At 40.7% G+C, this 15,072-nt stretch overlaps 1 protein-coding gene across 3 annotated transcripts in view; it reads left to right on the top strand.

Annotated features, from left to right (window-relative positions):
- tln2b (talin 2b) overlaps nt 1-7,762 on the top strand; it is an 89,048-nt gene extending 81,286 nt beyond the window's left edge. For 2 of the 3 annotated variants that reach the window (XM_084933438.1, XM_084933436.1), the window contains exons 52-57: nt 1,126-1,250; nt 3,643-3,768; nt 3,864-3,926; nt 4,027-4,209; nt 4,291-4,416; nt 6,176-7,762. In XM_084933438.1, the coding sequence (XP_084789564.1) occupies nt 1,126-1,250; nt 3,643-3,768; nt 3,864-3,926; nt 4,027-4,209; nt 4,291-4,416; nt 6,176-6,304 (752 nt within the window). In that variant the 3' untranslated portion in view covers nt 6,305-7,762. The remainder of the gene's footprint in view (nt 1-1,125; nt 1,251-3,642; nt 3,769-3,863; nt 3,927-4,026; nt 4,210-4,290; nt 4,417-6,175) is intronic. The other variant, XM_084933437.1, reaches the window with a different exon arrangement.
- Nucleotides 7,763-15,072: the final 7,310 nt, after the last annotated feature.

Below are 15,072 nucleotides of genomic sequence, written 5' to 3'. Positions count from 1 at the left end.
TGATAACCATAAAGTTTTGACTGAACGCTTTTGTTTTATAAATGACTGTAGGTACACTTGGTGTAAAACCCCAAAGAGAAAACTGGATAATACATTTTTCAAGGAGGGGAATTTCCCCTAGGAGCCAACTCAATCAGATAAAATGTAAAAAAAACAAAAACATGACAGGATTGTGGAGATGGCAGAGATTAGTCAAAGGAGCCCTAATCCTCTTGTGCGTGAATATCATGGTGCTAGTCAAGCTCCCAAACCTGTGTGTGTGTGTGTGTGTGTGTGTGTGTGTGTGTGTGTGTGTGTGTGTGTGTGTGTGTGTGTGTGTGTGTGTGTGCGCACACCCTGATAAAGATGGGTCACGAGAATCACTTTAGAATATTGAAATCACACCAAAGAGTGATTACCGTGCTGTCTTTCAAATTAAGCTCTGTAGGATGGTTATGACACAAACATATTAGAGGAGTGTTTTTTTCTCTAGATGTTGCAATGCTCCATCTGACAGGAGTAATAGATTGTGTTTGGATGAGAATTAGATTTCAGCGTACTGCCTGAGACACAGCGGGGCTATCCACTTCACCTCTCTAATGTCCCATGTGTTCTCTCCCTCTCTCCTCCCTGCTCTTTCCTTGCTGCCTCAGACGGAGGTAAGTGGGATACGGTCTGTTTTGTTCCTCCAGATCACCTTTCATGCAGTCAGAAGGGGGTAGAGAGTAGATGGTTTCGGGGTAGGGTGGGAGTGCAGAACAGATTTCCCCAGAGCTCGAGATAATCTATGAAAACATCGTTCCATCTGCTTTACCAAGCTGTTCAAAAACGGCTACATTTTATGGGCACTTAAAAACGTACAAAAAAACAACGATCCATCAAGTGTGCATTTCGTCTAATTTTAGCCATCGTAATCACTTTTCAGACATTACTGTCATACTGCAAACAGTTTGTGGGAATGTATAGAAAGCTCAGATTTAAGACATACAAGGCATCCTGCGTGTGAATAGGAACATTTGTTTGAAGCAAAGCAGGGCTATTTCTTACATAAAATTATACCATCACTTTTTTTCTTGTACTTTTTTGAAAGTCTGTTCAAAAACTACTGCGATAATCACTGTTTGGCTACGTTTTGATCTCTTCCAGGATCAGAGTGCGTGGACCCTGAGGACCCCACTGTCATCGCTGAGACTGAGCTGCTCGGAGCAGCAGCATCCATTGAAGCTGCAGCCAAGAAACTAGAGCAGCTGAAACCCAGGGCCAAGCCCAAGGTAAAAGTGCCCCTCTCAACCTTTTCCACCCACGCAAACCCACGCACAGGTTTTTGCCATTAATCAGCAGGGAGACAACGTGGGGTGTAGGCAGGAAAAGGTGACACCGGCTTTGAAGTGGAGTCTTTCTTTTTTTCTTTTTCTTTCTATTAACCGAGCTGCAAACATGGGATCATAAAAGGATAAAATTATTCTGTTACACATGCCGTGTTGACTCAGACAACTCGGTCCAGTGATCTAACTTGTACGACTTTCTTCAAAGGTAGTTTGAGACTTTATTTTGAGTTGCACTGCCAAGAGACGCAATTACACAGCTGGGTCTTCAAGCTTATTTTGGAAGGGAGTTCAAAAGTGCGATGAACTGTTGTGACCCTTTGTGAAAGAGAGGTTCTCTGCCTTATTGGACACGTTTCCTTTTGTTTCTTTGCAGTGTTCGTCATTTCTAAATGAAACAGGGAGGTTTTCTCAGCCTGTTGTTCACCTTCCCCCACACGCACATTGCGGTATTGCCTAAAAAAACAGAGCGACTTTAGCCCTTAACAAGCAGATAACTGTCCTTTTGTGAAGTCGAATTACTCGCGTTTTGTATGCAATACAGGATTGTGGTTTGAGGTGTGCTCTGCATGATTGTGTCTGTCTCTGGAGACTGGATAGTTAGATCTATGTGGTCTTGCTTTTTGTGCCTCTAGTGCTTTTCCCCTTTTCTATCAGTTCAAACCTCTGTCTGTGTGTGATTTCAAAATCTCTATATTTATAATACATCAGCTTTTATGAAGACTCTATAATGCTCTGCTTTGTACTACAATTCCAGAGCTGCAGACTGCATTTATGATGACCTTTGTGTTTATGAAAGGGGATTAGTGGGTGAAAGGCGCTTCCTCTTTTTGATGTCAGTGTCTCCCTCTAGTGATCTAAGAGGAAGCTTTAGTATTTAAAAGGTCCTGAACTAATCTGTCCTTGTGAGCAATTTATTTTTATTTATATATATATATACATTTGTAATTGTGCTGTCCTGTCATTTGTGCTCATGTAGCTTACAGGACAAAACTAAATCCCAGGTCTGAGATACAGATTTTATGGGGCTGTGAAGCAAGACGGTGAACTGTACGAGCTATTTTTTTTAATATCACAAAGCAGGCCTAATGTCTCTTAAAAAACACATGGGTTCAAACAGATGTTTAGGTTATTTGTTTAAAACTGCTTGAATTCTTCCTCGTCTCCCCCCCCCTCCCTTCCTTTCTGCTCTTCATCCCTCCCATCCAAAAGGAGGGAGGGCTCTCCTGCCCCCCAAGCATGCTTCCTTGCTTCCTACCCCTCAAGCCATTGTAGACCTGGAAGCCTTCTCTGCAGGGCTCTGTCTGATATGTTTGATATATTAGGTTGTTATTCAGTCCAACTATATATCAAACATATTCCTACAGTGTCCCGCCCTGTCTCCAGCCGCGTGTGCCTTATGTGTTTATCGAGGTCTGTGATCAACTGCATGCTGTTGACTGATGTTGCAGAGATGGCCATTTGTTGAATGTCCTTGAACTGATGCCTCTTGTTTACTTTGGTGTAATGACTGGATTTATCATATCACATATCTGCTGCCACTTTGTGTAACGCTAAAACTTAAGCAGTACTGCTTATGTTCCATTATCAGGACAAAGATACAATTGAGGACAACGTGTTGTTTTTTTCTTTAATTTTGAAGGTTTTAGAAAGCTGTGTGGGACATTAGTCTAAAAAGTAGTACGAGGCAGAGTGTTTAGTTTGGATATACTGTATTTTTAAGCCATTCTAATGTATTTATAAAGCTTTTTAACACTCTTGAATGTAAGGTTCTAAAATAATTTGTGGGCATAATTATTCCAAGTTGGCACAGTATTATGAGATTCTTGGTGCTTTGTTACACAACACATTAAGTTTAGTCATCTATAAAGATGTGTATAGAGAACAGATTAAAATTTCTAAGTTTGAAAAATGAAGCAGTTTCTCACAAACTTGTGCTTTACCATGGCTTTGAGCTCTAAGTATCAGCACTGAGGTTATAGCACCATTCATCTAATAACACAAAGGATTTATGAGCATTATTTGCCAGAATATAAGTAAATTGTAATAGAAGAAAACACCACAATTATCAAAGCTTTGGCAGTCTCCGTATACGGGTGTGAATGTGCAAGAGTGTGAAGCAGGTTTTGATTGGACGGACTGTGGAGGATCCGAGCTTGGCCAAGACACGTTGTAAAAATAAAAGCTGAAATTGTTTTTAAATTAGGATTGTACTCTGTATTTTAATTAGTCCTCTAAATGCCACAGATGCGTCTCCCAGGAGTGTAGATGCAAAGGTGATGATTTCTTTAACTAATTAAATTCACTTTAAATGTAAGTTATGTGGTTTACCTTCCAGCAGGCAGATGAGACGCTGGATTTTGAGGAGCAGATCTTAGAAGCAGCAAAGTCCATTGCTGCAGCAACTAGCGCTCTTGTTAAATCTGCATCTGCAGCTCAGAGAGAACTGGTGGCACAGGGCAAGGTCAGTCTACACAATCTGCAAACCTTAGGCACTTGCAAAGTACTCTGTAGCAACACAGTGCAACATCTGAATTTCTCCCCCAAACTCTACCTCAGGTGGGATCCAATCAAGCCAATGCAGTCGACGATGGCCAGTGGTCACAGGGTCTCATATCAGCTGTAAGTTGCTGTGAATTATTCTAAAACCTTCCTTCTATAACACCAAATGAGACTTTAAATAAAGCCAACTTGTTACATGGATATTTCTTCAATGCTGCAGGCACGTATGGTAGCAGCAGCCACCAGTAATCTGTGTGAGGCAGCTAATGCTTCAGTGCAGGGCCACGCCAGTGAGGAGAAGCTCATCTCTTCAGCCAAGCAGGTTGCAGCCTCGACAGCTCAGCTGCTGGTGGCCTGCAAGGTGAAGGCAGACCAGGATTCAGAAGCCATGAGGAGACTACAGGTAGTACTGAAACACACTTTTTAATTCATCCCTGGAAACGTTTATTGCACGCATACTAATTTTGGGGATGTCACTAAAAAGGTGGCTGGTAATGCTGTGAAGCGAGCATCGGACAATCTAGTCAAGGCGGCTCAGAAAGCAGCATTTGACAAGACGGAGGATGACAGCGTTGTGGTGAAGACCAAGTTTGTTGGAGGCATAGCTCAGGTAAGAATCCTGGAAAGAAAAAATGTTTGAGGGATAGAAGAGAAATCACTACTTCTCTGTGATGTGCCCTTTTCTTGCCAATATGCCAAAATGCCACAGTTGTTTTTCTGAAATCGCTGAGAGCTGCTGTAGATGAGAAGCCCGTCAGTTTTGTTTCTCACTTGTTTACCAGGTTTTCAAGGCATCCACAGCTGAATATCTTTTGAAAGCCTTTAGTGTATTTCTCTTCCGGCAGAAACAAATAACAGTACTTTCTGTGGCCGTGACTGGTTTCCCATATTAGTGCTGCACCCCAGCTGGACTTCAGCCTGTCACCTGTCACTGCTGAGTACTGTATTCAAAAGACATCAAAAAGGTTTAAGTTCATCGGTTGTTGTTTTTTATTCTGGTTTGTTCACATTGGTACAGGGTGAACATCCAGTCCTCAAGGGCCAGTGTCCTGAAAACACGTGTCCCTGCTGCAACACACCTGGATAAAATTAGTAAGTTATTGGCAAAGCTTTATAGAACTTGACTGCATGCTGAGGTGGCAACTCAGCCATTTGATTCATGTTACAGCAGTTCATGAATGAATTAACATGGTGCAACAAAAGTACTTTTACAAGTACATTTTTTCAGAAAGTACATTTATTTAAATGTACTTGAGTAATGTTAGAGGTTGCCATCTCACCATGCAGTCAGTTCTTGCTAATGGCCTACGGATTTTATTCAGGTGTGTTGCAGCAGGGACACATTTAAAAGTTTCAGGACACCGGCCCTCGAGTTCGACACCCCTGGTCCTAAGTAGTTAACACGTTTTGATTCTTCACAAAAATGTCACTCGTATATTTTAAATTTTATGTATATATTTATAATGTAGTTACAGTCAGTTACCTATTTTATGGTTTGCTGAGGTTTTATTAGATGATGATCAGTGGCGACGGGGATATCATTCTGGACGTGCAAGCGAGGGTCAATGCCGCATGGATGAAGTGGCGTCAAGTGATGGGTGTGCTATGCAACCGTCGAATGCCAGACCATCTCAAGGCGAAGATTTACAAGACTGTAGTCCGCCCGGTTGCCCTGTATGGATCGGAGTGCTGGCCAGCCACCGGCAAGCACGAACAGGCCCTGCACACGATGGAAATGCGAATGCTCGGGTGGTGTCTAGGCCTCACGCGTTGGGACCAAGTCAAGAATGAAGACGTCAGAAAGCAGCTCGGCATTGCACCAATCACGGTGAAAATGCGCAAGGCACGGCTACGGTGGTACGGACACGTATTACGCTCAGACGACAGCTCAGTGGCGAAAACGGCAATGAGGCTTGAACCCGGTGGCCAGCGACCCCGTGGCAGGCTGACGAAACGATGGATGAATAGAATAAAGGAAGACATGATGATCGTCAATGCCGCCCCAGAAGACGCCCTCAGTCGTGCCAAATGGAGACGGATTTGCCGCAAAGCGGACCCTGCCATGCAGGACAAACGCTAGGAAGAAGAAGATGAGGTTTTATTAGATATTTAAATCTGACAAACTCAATTATCAATGAAGCTGTCTGACAGCTCCATTGATAATTGAGTACAATCAGCTCAGTTTGCCATACAATTTCTAGCAAAATATATTTCGTACTGTTTAAATTTATATTTCTATCTACATAATGAAAGTCTTGGTGTTCTGCCATGTTCTGTGCTCGGGACATGGCAGCAAGGGTTTATCATGTCAGCCTATCCACAGGCATAGTAGTGGTGAATCTTCTGTCAATTGTTCTCATTTTCCTCAGATCATTGCAGCTCAGGAGGAGATGCTGAGGAAGGAGCGAGAGCTGGAGGAAGCTCGGAAGAAGCTGGCTCAGATCAGACAGCAGCAGTACAAGTTCCTGCCCAGCGAACTGAGGGAGGACGAAGGCTGACGGACGCAGCGGATGGGGACGTGCGCTGCGCTGACGAGACCTTCTTGTCACGGGGAGATGCCAGTCAAGTATTGGCTGTTTCAACTCTCATAAAACCAAGGACAATATAGCACTTGAAGCAGGCCTGTTTGGTGATAAAACAAGTGCCTGTGCTTGGTGTATTTCTGTGTGTATGTGGCTGTGTGTGTGCGTGTATGTATTTGTCAGTGAATGGCATTGACATTCAGACTTTAATATGAAGAAAGCTGTTCCTATAAGCAAGTTGAGAAAGTTTAAGTCGTACGATAAACGTGTCATTAATTTGTGGGTGTTACTGCATCATGAGCATTACTGACTGTTACAATCATGAATCAAAGAAATCTTGTATAATCACTGAATGTTCTCAAAAGTGTTTGAGGTTTAAAACAAATAGAAAGGAACTGGTGATATCGATGTAACCGGCAAATTCAGTCTAAGGGTCCACAGTTTGTATTCCAGGTATACAAAGTATTAATAGAAAGGCTGGAAGATTTCTCACGTCTCATTTCACCACTGGCTTGCATGCACCATAATGTCTAAACATATCAGCGAAGCTACTAACCAATAGAGTAGTATAGAGTGAAAAGGCACTTGTATTTTACTAAAAAAAAAAATGTGAACACGGGGTTTGCTGTTAAACTAGAAAATCTTGAAAAGAGAAAAATCAATGATTATGATTAAACTATGTTGTTCTGCTTGATGCCAAACGATGAGGGTCTCTAAATGATAATATAACATGACCACTGGCCATCACTAGCTATAAAGATGTTTATTCTTGACCACTTTCTTATATAGGTATAATCTGTGGTATTCAGAGTATCTGGATGATATGTGACCAAATATGTCTTGCTGCTTGTACATTATGTCATTTGATGTAACCCATCCCCCACCCCCCCACCCCCACCCCCGCTCACAGTTCTTCCCACACACGCTTGTGTAAGGAATACTTGTTTACATTTTTTGTCATGTTTGTTCTCGCTCGTCTTTGTGTTTTTAATTCCTTCTCCATTTACACTGACCAGATTCTCTTTGGGTGTCGCCAGTGCTTTTATTCTACAAACACGCAGTCACTGCCCCTGTCCTGCTAAAGTCTTTTCACTTCAGATGGTCTGTCTATAGCAATACTTTACACTGAATATTTGAGAAAGATAATAAGAGTCTGCGCTGTTATTGTTTGGAAGGGTGTGCAATCATATTGAACTCTAGGCTCTTGAATGAAATGAGCACACACTGTGCTATAAAGTGGCTCATAACTTTATGCACTGAATTTAAAGCTCCCGTTATATTGAATGGAGGACATTTGCTTAACAAACTAGAAGGAAATGACATCACACTCTGAGAAAACTGATTTTCTTTTCCTTTATTAATAAATAATGTATTTCAAATTTTCAGCATTCAGCTCCACCATCTGTCTGCGTCAGTGTCTGGTCTGCATTTTTATTTTTTATTTTTTGTACTAGTGCCTTACTTGAGTCTGCCCTACGAGCAGCTGAAAACCAGGCTGGGTGGGAGCCTGAGCCTTGTCCTCTCTGGATCAAAGCATTATGCCAGTCTATTCCCTATTGGGGTCTTAATTTAAAAAAAAAAAAAAAGCCCTTTGCCATACAGTACAATGCCTTGGCTGGTGGCCTACCTGCTGACAGTGTTCTAATGCTGATATAAAAGGGCATCTGTGGATACATTAGGATTTAAAGACTAACGCTAGACTGCATTCAATGAGCATGTGGCAATTTGTGTATGAAGTTGAGAAATTGTTTAAATTCATTATGCCAAGTCCCTCTTAAATGTTTCATTGTCTAACCACTATAAGAATTAAGTTTCTATCAGTAAATGTAAGAATTACCCTGAAATATATTGTCTGACCGATTTGTCAAAGTATTAATGGAAAATAGAAAAAGTTATTAGCTCTGTTTATGAATACGTGTTGTGCTTTCTTTAACAGAATCTGTTTGTTTTCTGATTTGATGCTGTATGTATGATATTTATCTGGTCACAAAAGTATTTTTTGTATTCACCACAAATAAAGCTTTCAGACAACCGGTAACATTAAGATGATTGTTGCTTTTTTTTCATGTGAAATAGTGTCCCCTGCAGCTCTACTACTACTCTGACCCCAGATAAGGAGACCAAAATCAGGCAAAAGTATGTCTACTCTTTAATATATCTATATACATATATATTATTTTTTGAAACCTCAAGATAAAAGATGTCCAGTCGAATAAATCATCCTGCATTCTTGCCAGAAGATGTCAGCATTTATCCTTCATAGCTGAATCAGGAGGTCAGAGGATGTTCAAGTGGAAGGACTGGCAAAGTTAGCCAGACCAAATATGGACATTGTGGATGCATTTTTTTCTCCTTGCTTTACAGGCCAGACCTTGAAATATGCAACAATCCCCACTTAGATATTTTGGTCAATAATGAGAGTTCACAGTATTTTTATACTCTGGGTTACTATTCCACAGCTACAGCCTTTATAGGCCTCATGTTTGAAGATTTAGTCAATCAGGAGAGTGAACTTGAACTTTTTTTTCTTCTCGGGTGATACATTGCTTATTTCGTACTAAAGCTGATCCTTCTGTGCTAGAAGAAAATGTGGGCATAGTGTGCAAAGTATGGTTAAAGGTGGCCAGCACAGCACACTGTCCTTCTAATGAACACCATATTTGGTAGTTTGAATGTTTTGGTCTCATGCAAGGCAAGGCCACAGTGAAGAGGGGAAACTGAAGCCATGTGTTTAAGAGCGAGTACCCATCTACTACTCACCCTCTCCCCTCCATCTCCATTCAGTGCCTGAGACCAAAAAGATTTTGTTTTGTTTTGTTTGTTTTTTGGTGAACTTTGGAAAAACTCAGCAAATTTACGAGTTAAACGAGAAACTGTTCAATTCCTTCCTGCTATTGACCTGCACTTAATAATTTTGCCATGAGCTAAGCTGCATTTATTGCTTTCTTCTGCAAAACACAAAAAGGGGTATTTTAACCCACACCCTTTTACCTTTTCAGTGTGTGGCTTTTTCTTAAGCGCTCTGTCTTTTTTAGTCACTTGGCACGTCGCATATTAAACAAATGGAGCGTAAAGGAAAGAAGATGCAAGATATGTTTAGCTTAATTAGAGGAAAGTGTTTAGGAAACAAAAATTAAAGGTTGAATTGAATTTGCTAAAGGAAACTTCAGAACCTGCTAATAGTTTTTGAGTATTTAAAAGCTTCATGACACACTTAGTAATCCCTTGCACCGACAGTGTAAATCTCCGGCATCCTGAATGTTCTAAACTTGCTGTGTTGGAAAGTTTGTTTTGCTGTGTCTTGTGCCATGCCTAATCCCTGCAGTCTGGCAGCCATTTAGTCCAGGCTTTGTTCCACGCTCAAGTTCCTAAAAGTGAAGCCAGGCTAACACATAGCTGGGCCAAATGACACTTGATCACCTCTACACTTTAATCATTTCAGAGCTAATCTAAGGTCTGCTTAAGGCTGATACTGGTTTATATGTTTTCCAGTTTCAGTGGCAGGCATTTTAATGTAAGGTCAGAAGTAATGCAGGAATGGAATTAGGGCTTAACACTAAGAAAAGCCTTGTGAGCTTGGGAGTTGTCACACTGGAAAGCTGTGTAGGCACTTTTTGATAATGCTCTGTCAAATTTTAGTTTTCCATGTCCTGGTTTGGATTTCAGGGATTTCTTTAATAGTATAAACAGCGGTGAATGCTTTATATATTAAGAAAAACATTCATAAGTCTCATGCTAAAAAAGCCTCTATGTGAACTCACTGTATCATTATTATTATTTTGAATTCGGTTCAGGTAAGGCTAAACCAAACAGACTGAGAAAGTATAAAGGTCTGTGAATTCACAGAGAGTGAGACAGCCTTTGCCCTGAGCTATTTTTTCTTTTCACTTTTAGAGAACGTGATGAAAGAGGAAGAGAGGTTTGGAAAAAATGCACATCAGGAAAGGCTTTTGGGTTTTTGGGCTGGGCCTTTTTGTCCACAGCGTGCTACTGAGGTTTTTCTCTTTTATGTTGTTGCACAGACAACATTTTAACCTGACAGTGTCCTTCTTGGGTCTTTCTCTGAACAAGCAGCCTGTGAACAAAAAGTTATTGCTAGCTATGATCTCTGGGAATACAAGATGTTTTTCTTTCCAAGCGCACTCATTCTTCCACCTTTTTTACGGTAACATGTTTTTTTTTTTTTATAATCCTACTGAGACACATATTTCAGTGCAAAGAAGTCTAGAAGAAGGCCATAAAAATAGCTTATCAGTTCTTCAGCAGCCGTGTCAGGCTGAAAGTAATTTTCAAATTATTCAGGCTGATAAAACACTGGAAACCAGTATTGTTTATGGGTTGAATGGCTACTTGGCTTCAGTCCATTTTTACCCAAAACTCTTACAAGGTCCAGACCCAAACAAGGTATGATAACATAAAAGAAGAACATATTTAACAAGCTGTTCCTTACAAAACTCTCCATGGAATTTGCTTTTCCTGTTATTTATATTATATCTTCACAATATTAGCATGGTTTTAATGTATTTTCCAAATCTGAAATTCAACCCTGCATCTGGGGAAAGGCACTTTTACAGCCAAACTGTTCCACTTTTATTAAGTTTTCTTCAGCTAAAATGATAAACCACTTCATGTCTCACAGATACTGCCAAGAGCTTTGTGTAAATATGCTTGTACTGTCTTGGTAATCACATTGTCTAACAGTTATATAGAAGAATACAGTGAGGAATTACAGCATGGTTTTACCTAAATGAATGAGGTCATTGTTTCAGAGGATGCCTGCTGTTTAGGCATACTCACATACCACTGCTCTGAGAAGCAGAGCTCCCTAACATAAACCTGGGAGACAGCAGCTGATGGATCTTAAAGAGCATTTCACTCCACTCTGGAAAACATGACTATTTTAGGTAATTAGCGGGGTTGTCCCAACATGTTGACTTCTCCACTTATAGTAACTAACAGTGTATAATCTTTAATTTAAAACTAAACAGAGTCAGTATAGATGATCTCTTTCATAACTTTGAGCTCGTTATTGTCTAATTGCTGTGATTTCACAAACTTAAAACACAGGTTAAAATAATAGTACAGGTATGTTCATACTTGGGCTACATAAAATAGAATACACCAATTTCCAAAAGATAAGAGCATAATGGGTGTATTTTTTAAAGGTGGGTAGGTTAGAAAACAGTCACACTCAGAATCTCAATCGGCCTGCTGAGTGACAAAATTCACTGTCTACCTCTCCCCTGACAGCACAGCAGCTCCTTCAGTCATCGCGTAAGGAAGGCACAGTATTTCTCAGTCAGCAATGGCAGGAGGGCTATATTGGGACTGAGCTGAGACTTAAAACTTGGGTGCTAAATTTGGAGAGCTTCACAAGTAACATCAGGAATATCTATTAAATGATATCCTCTGACTCCAAACACGTTCTTCCACAGTCAGGTTTTCCTCAGCGACTTACTTACACTTTGCTCGGTTTTGCTGAAAACAGTGTCGTGATAGAGAGCTGAGGAGCAGCCTGTCTCAGATGGTGCTGCCGGATGCATCTGATCTGCAGAGCCTCCTTGGATTTAAGCTGTCCAGAATGAAACGTAATACTCCGCCATCCAAATGCTTCTGTCTTAATAAGGAGACTTTGCTTAGCACTCGTCAGATGACAGGCCGCATTTCTGTGGAGGAGAAAAAAAGAGTCATTGGCTCCTTTTCTTCACTCAATCCTGTGGCCTCCCCACCCTGTGTTAAAGCTGAATAAACACTCTCTGCTCAGCGAGGTTTTCTCAACGCTGACATCAAATTTCACACAATTTTGGTGTGAGAACCTACATTTAATGTGTCATTCTATTATTGACTTTTGTTTGCCAGCTTGCCTGCATACATATATATATATATATATATATATATATATATAGAGAGAGAGAGAGAGAGAGAGAGAGATAGATATATAGATATAGACATAGGGGGCTTGGGGGCACCCTTGTTATGAACACAGAACATACATAATATATATGTACATATACATATGTACATATTACTCCAAAGTAATATGTACAATACTGTGCAAAAGTCATGAGCCAAACCTCATTTTTTTCATACTTTGTTCTCACTGAGCAACAAAAGTGGTTTCAAACAATAGTTCTCCAGGCCTTCTGAAGGTATTCCAAAGTTTTTCTTTGGACACTGACTGCTTGTCCTTATTCTTATCCAATCATTGCAAAGGAAGTTTTTTGTTTTTTTGATTGATTTTTATTTTTTTATTTTTATTTTTATTTTTTTTTTTTTGGGGGGGGGGGGGGGGGGGGGGTTTGTTTGTGTGTTTGTTTTTGCTACCCCACTTATCACTGATCTATCACTGATCTATTCAAGCACATAATATGCACCTAACTCAAGGGATGAACCAATGTGTGTCTGCACAACTTTTAAATTGTATCTCCAGGTTCTTTGTTACTAGCAGCCTGTTATAAAAACACAAGTGTTCTCATTTTCTTGGTCAAATCTACAGAAATACCAAACTCAGGAGAAAGGCACAATGGTGAACACAGAAAAGTAATGTCAGATTTTAATCCACCATACAATACCATCTGGAAAACATCTCATTAACAAAACATTAAGAAACAATTCTAAATACACTGCCAGTGGAAAAGCAAACCATGGATAGAAACACACAGTGGAACACTATCAGTGATAGATTGGCCTCCCCAGACTCCAAACCTCAACATTATTGCAGCAGCGTGGGGCCATTTCGACAGATGGCAGAACAAAAGGCAGCCAATATCCAAATAAGATGTTTGAATGTCCTTCAAGTTGCCTGGAGAGCTACTCCTGAAGACTACTTAAAGAAATTACAGAAAAGCATAACTAAGAGAATCCTTGGTGTGCTGAATAAAGGTGGTGGTTAAACCAAATATTGACTTTAAATCTTGCCTTATATGCCTTATATATTGTCTTTCCATGTATGCTCATGCATGGAAAGACATGCTTCAGTAATTTGTTACAACTATTTCCAATTTTTCTGATTGAGACTTTTCGACAGTAACTTCTTTGATTCTGTGGGGTTTTGATGAAAACAGTTCTGAAGATACACTTGAAGCAACAGTTGACGATTTTTTTTTCCAAAATAGCAAAGCCATTAAGAGCATATAAAGGACATGTGCTAATTGCACAAAGGTCAAAATGTGATTGATTAGGAAGCTAGGAATCATAAAGGAATAGCATTTAGATACCTCAGCTAACTTGACTCTATTCCTATAAATATAGTGGTTTAGGCCAGCTTCTTAAGCCAACACACTGGGAAGCCACAAGCGCTCACAAATGTGCACTCTTATTGCAATTTATCTGCTTCCCCCAGGCCTGGAAAAAGGAAAGGGTTGCTTTTGCTGCCTTCCAAAACCTGACTGGCTCACTAAAAGTAGTTTGTGCAGAAAAAAAAAAACATGCTTTAGATGAGGGCCACCCACAAATATGCCAATGATCCCACATCTGTCCATTGGCTTAATTCTGCCTTTTATGAAGTGAATTTCAGTGTAAATAAACCATTAGGTTTGCATACAAGCACGCATCAGTGCTCTGAGTACATTTTGCTGATAACATTTTCTATATTTGTACTGAAGTACGATTTAATTCATCTAATTCACGAAGCAAGATTTTACATTCATGTCCTGGTGCTTTTATTTAATAAAGGGATCCTCCCACCACCAGTCTTTCCTGTTCTTTTGATGGGAGTGTCTTCAGGCAGCCTCAGCATAATGATCCTTTTATCGTACATTGTTATCTCTGACATCCAAGGCCCAGGGCAGGAACTAAGCAGACCACACCAAATGAGTGTCTATTTATTTTCATGTCTATCCGCTCAGCTGCTTTATGACCGACTTTGCACAACTGTTTTATCTAGATCCCTAGCTGTGTGGTGAGTCGTCGCTTTGCTGGGAAAACTGTCGTGGCATCTGATCAAACGTGGGGCCACAAGACAGGCTTTGGTATGAAAATGCAGGTGCTGCAGAGCTGTGGGTTCCTGTGGCATTTCTCGCTGCGGAGAGGCCACTGTGACCCAGGCACAGTGAACACAGTGCGTGTGTTCAAACAGCCAGCCAGAACCACACTGGAATGTCTCATCACCAGAGGTTCTCACACGCACTTCACATTATGGCCCTTTCATTTAGTCAGCTTGGAGTCTGGAACTCATACGAAAACATGATATGAACCATCGACTCCTGTTTTGGATTTACAACATGCAAAGTCTTTTGCTTACTGACATGGCAGTCGTAAGTAAGGAAAATTACTCTCCCTCGAAAAGAATTCTCATGGGAGGATGCATTAAGAAAAGTTTGTATGAAGTGATTTAGATTACATCAAGCAAAACCACAGAAATACAACACAATCTCAGCATCCTCCTCCTCTGGCCATCCGTGCCAGAGAGCTCTGACAGGCAGGGAGAACAGTGGCTGAGCTAGAAGTGCATACCAAGACATTTTATAGCCCCAAGGAATGGAAAGAAATATCGAGTATGCTTTTGGACCTCACAAAAAGCCCCCGCAAGTTAGCCCTCTCATATGTCTACCTCACTTACACCAGAGAGCCCATATATGGACACATATATGAAAGGTTTTTCGTTCGTGCGCAAACACGGAAACTTCTAGCCCTGTGACACGAAGGGCAAAAGACTGAAGGCAAATATTTGAATAGAGCTATCCTCGAGATATTTGGCAGCTGCGAACTCAGATGTACAATGCGACAATAATAGGGTGAGTACG

Source organism: Perissodus microlepis, chromosome 7 (genome assembly GCF_051167445.1).
Source record: "Perissodus microlepis isolate ML-2025 ecotype Zambia chromosome 7, ASM5116744v1, whole genome shotgun sequence".
Lineage (NCBI taxonomy): Eukaryota > Metazoa > Chordata > Actinopteri > Cichliformes > Cichlidae > Perissodus > Perissodus microlepis.
The sequence above is the reverse complement of the archived record's forward strand: the minus strand, read 5'-3'. Positions and strand labels throughout refer to the sequence as shown.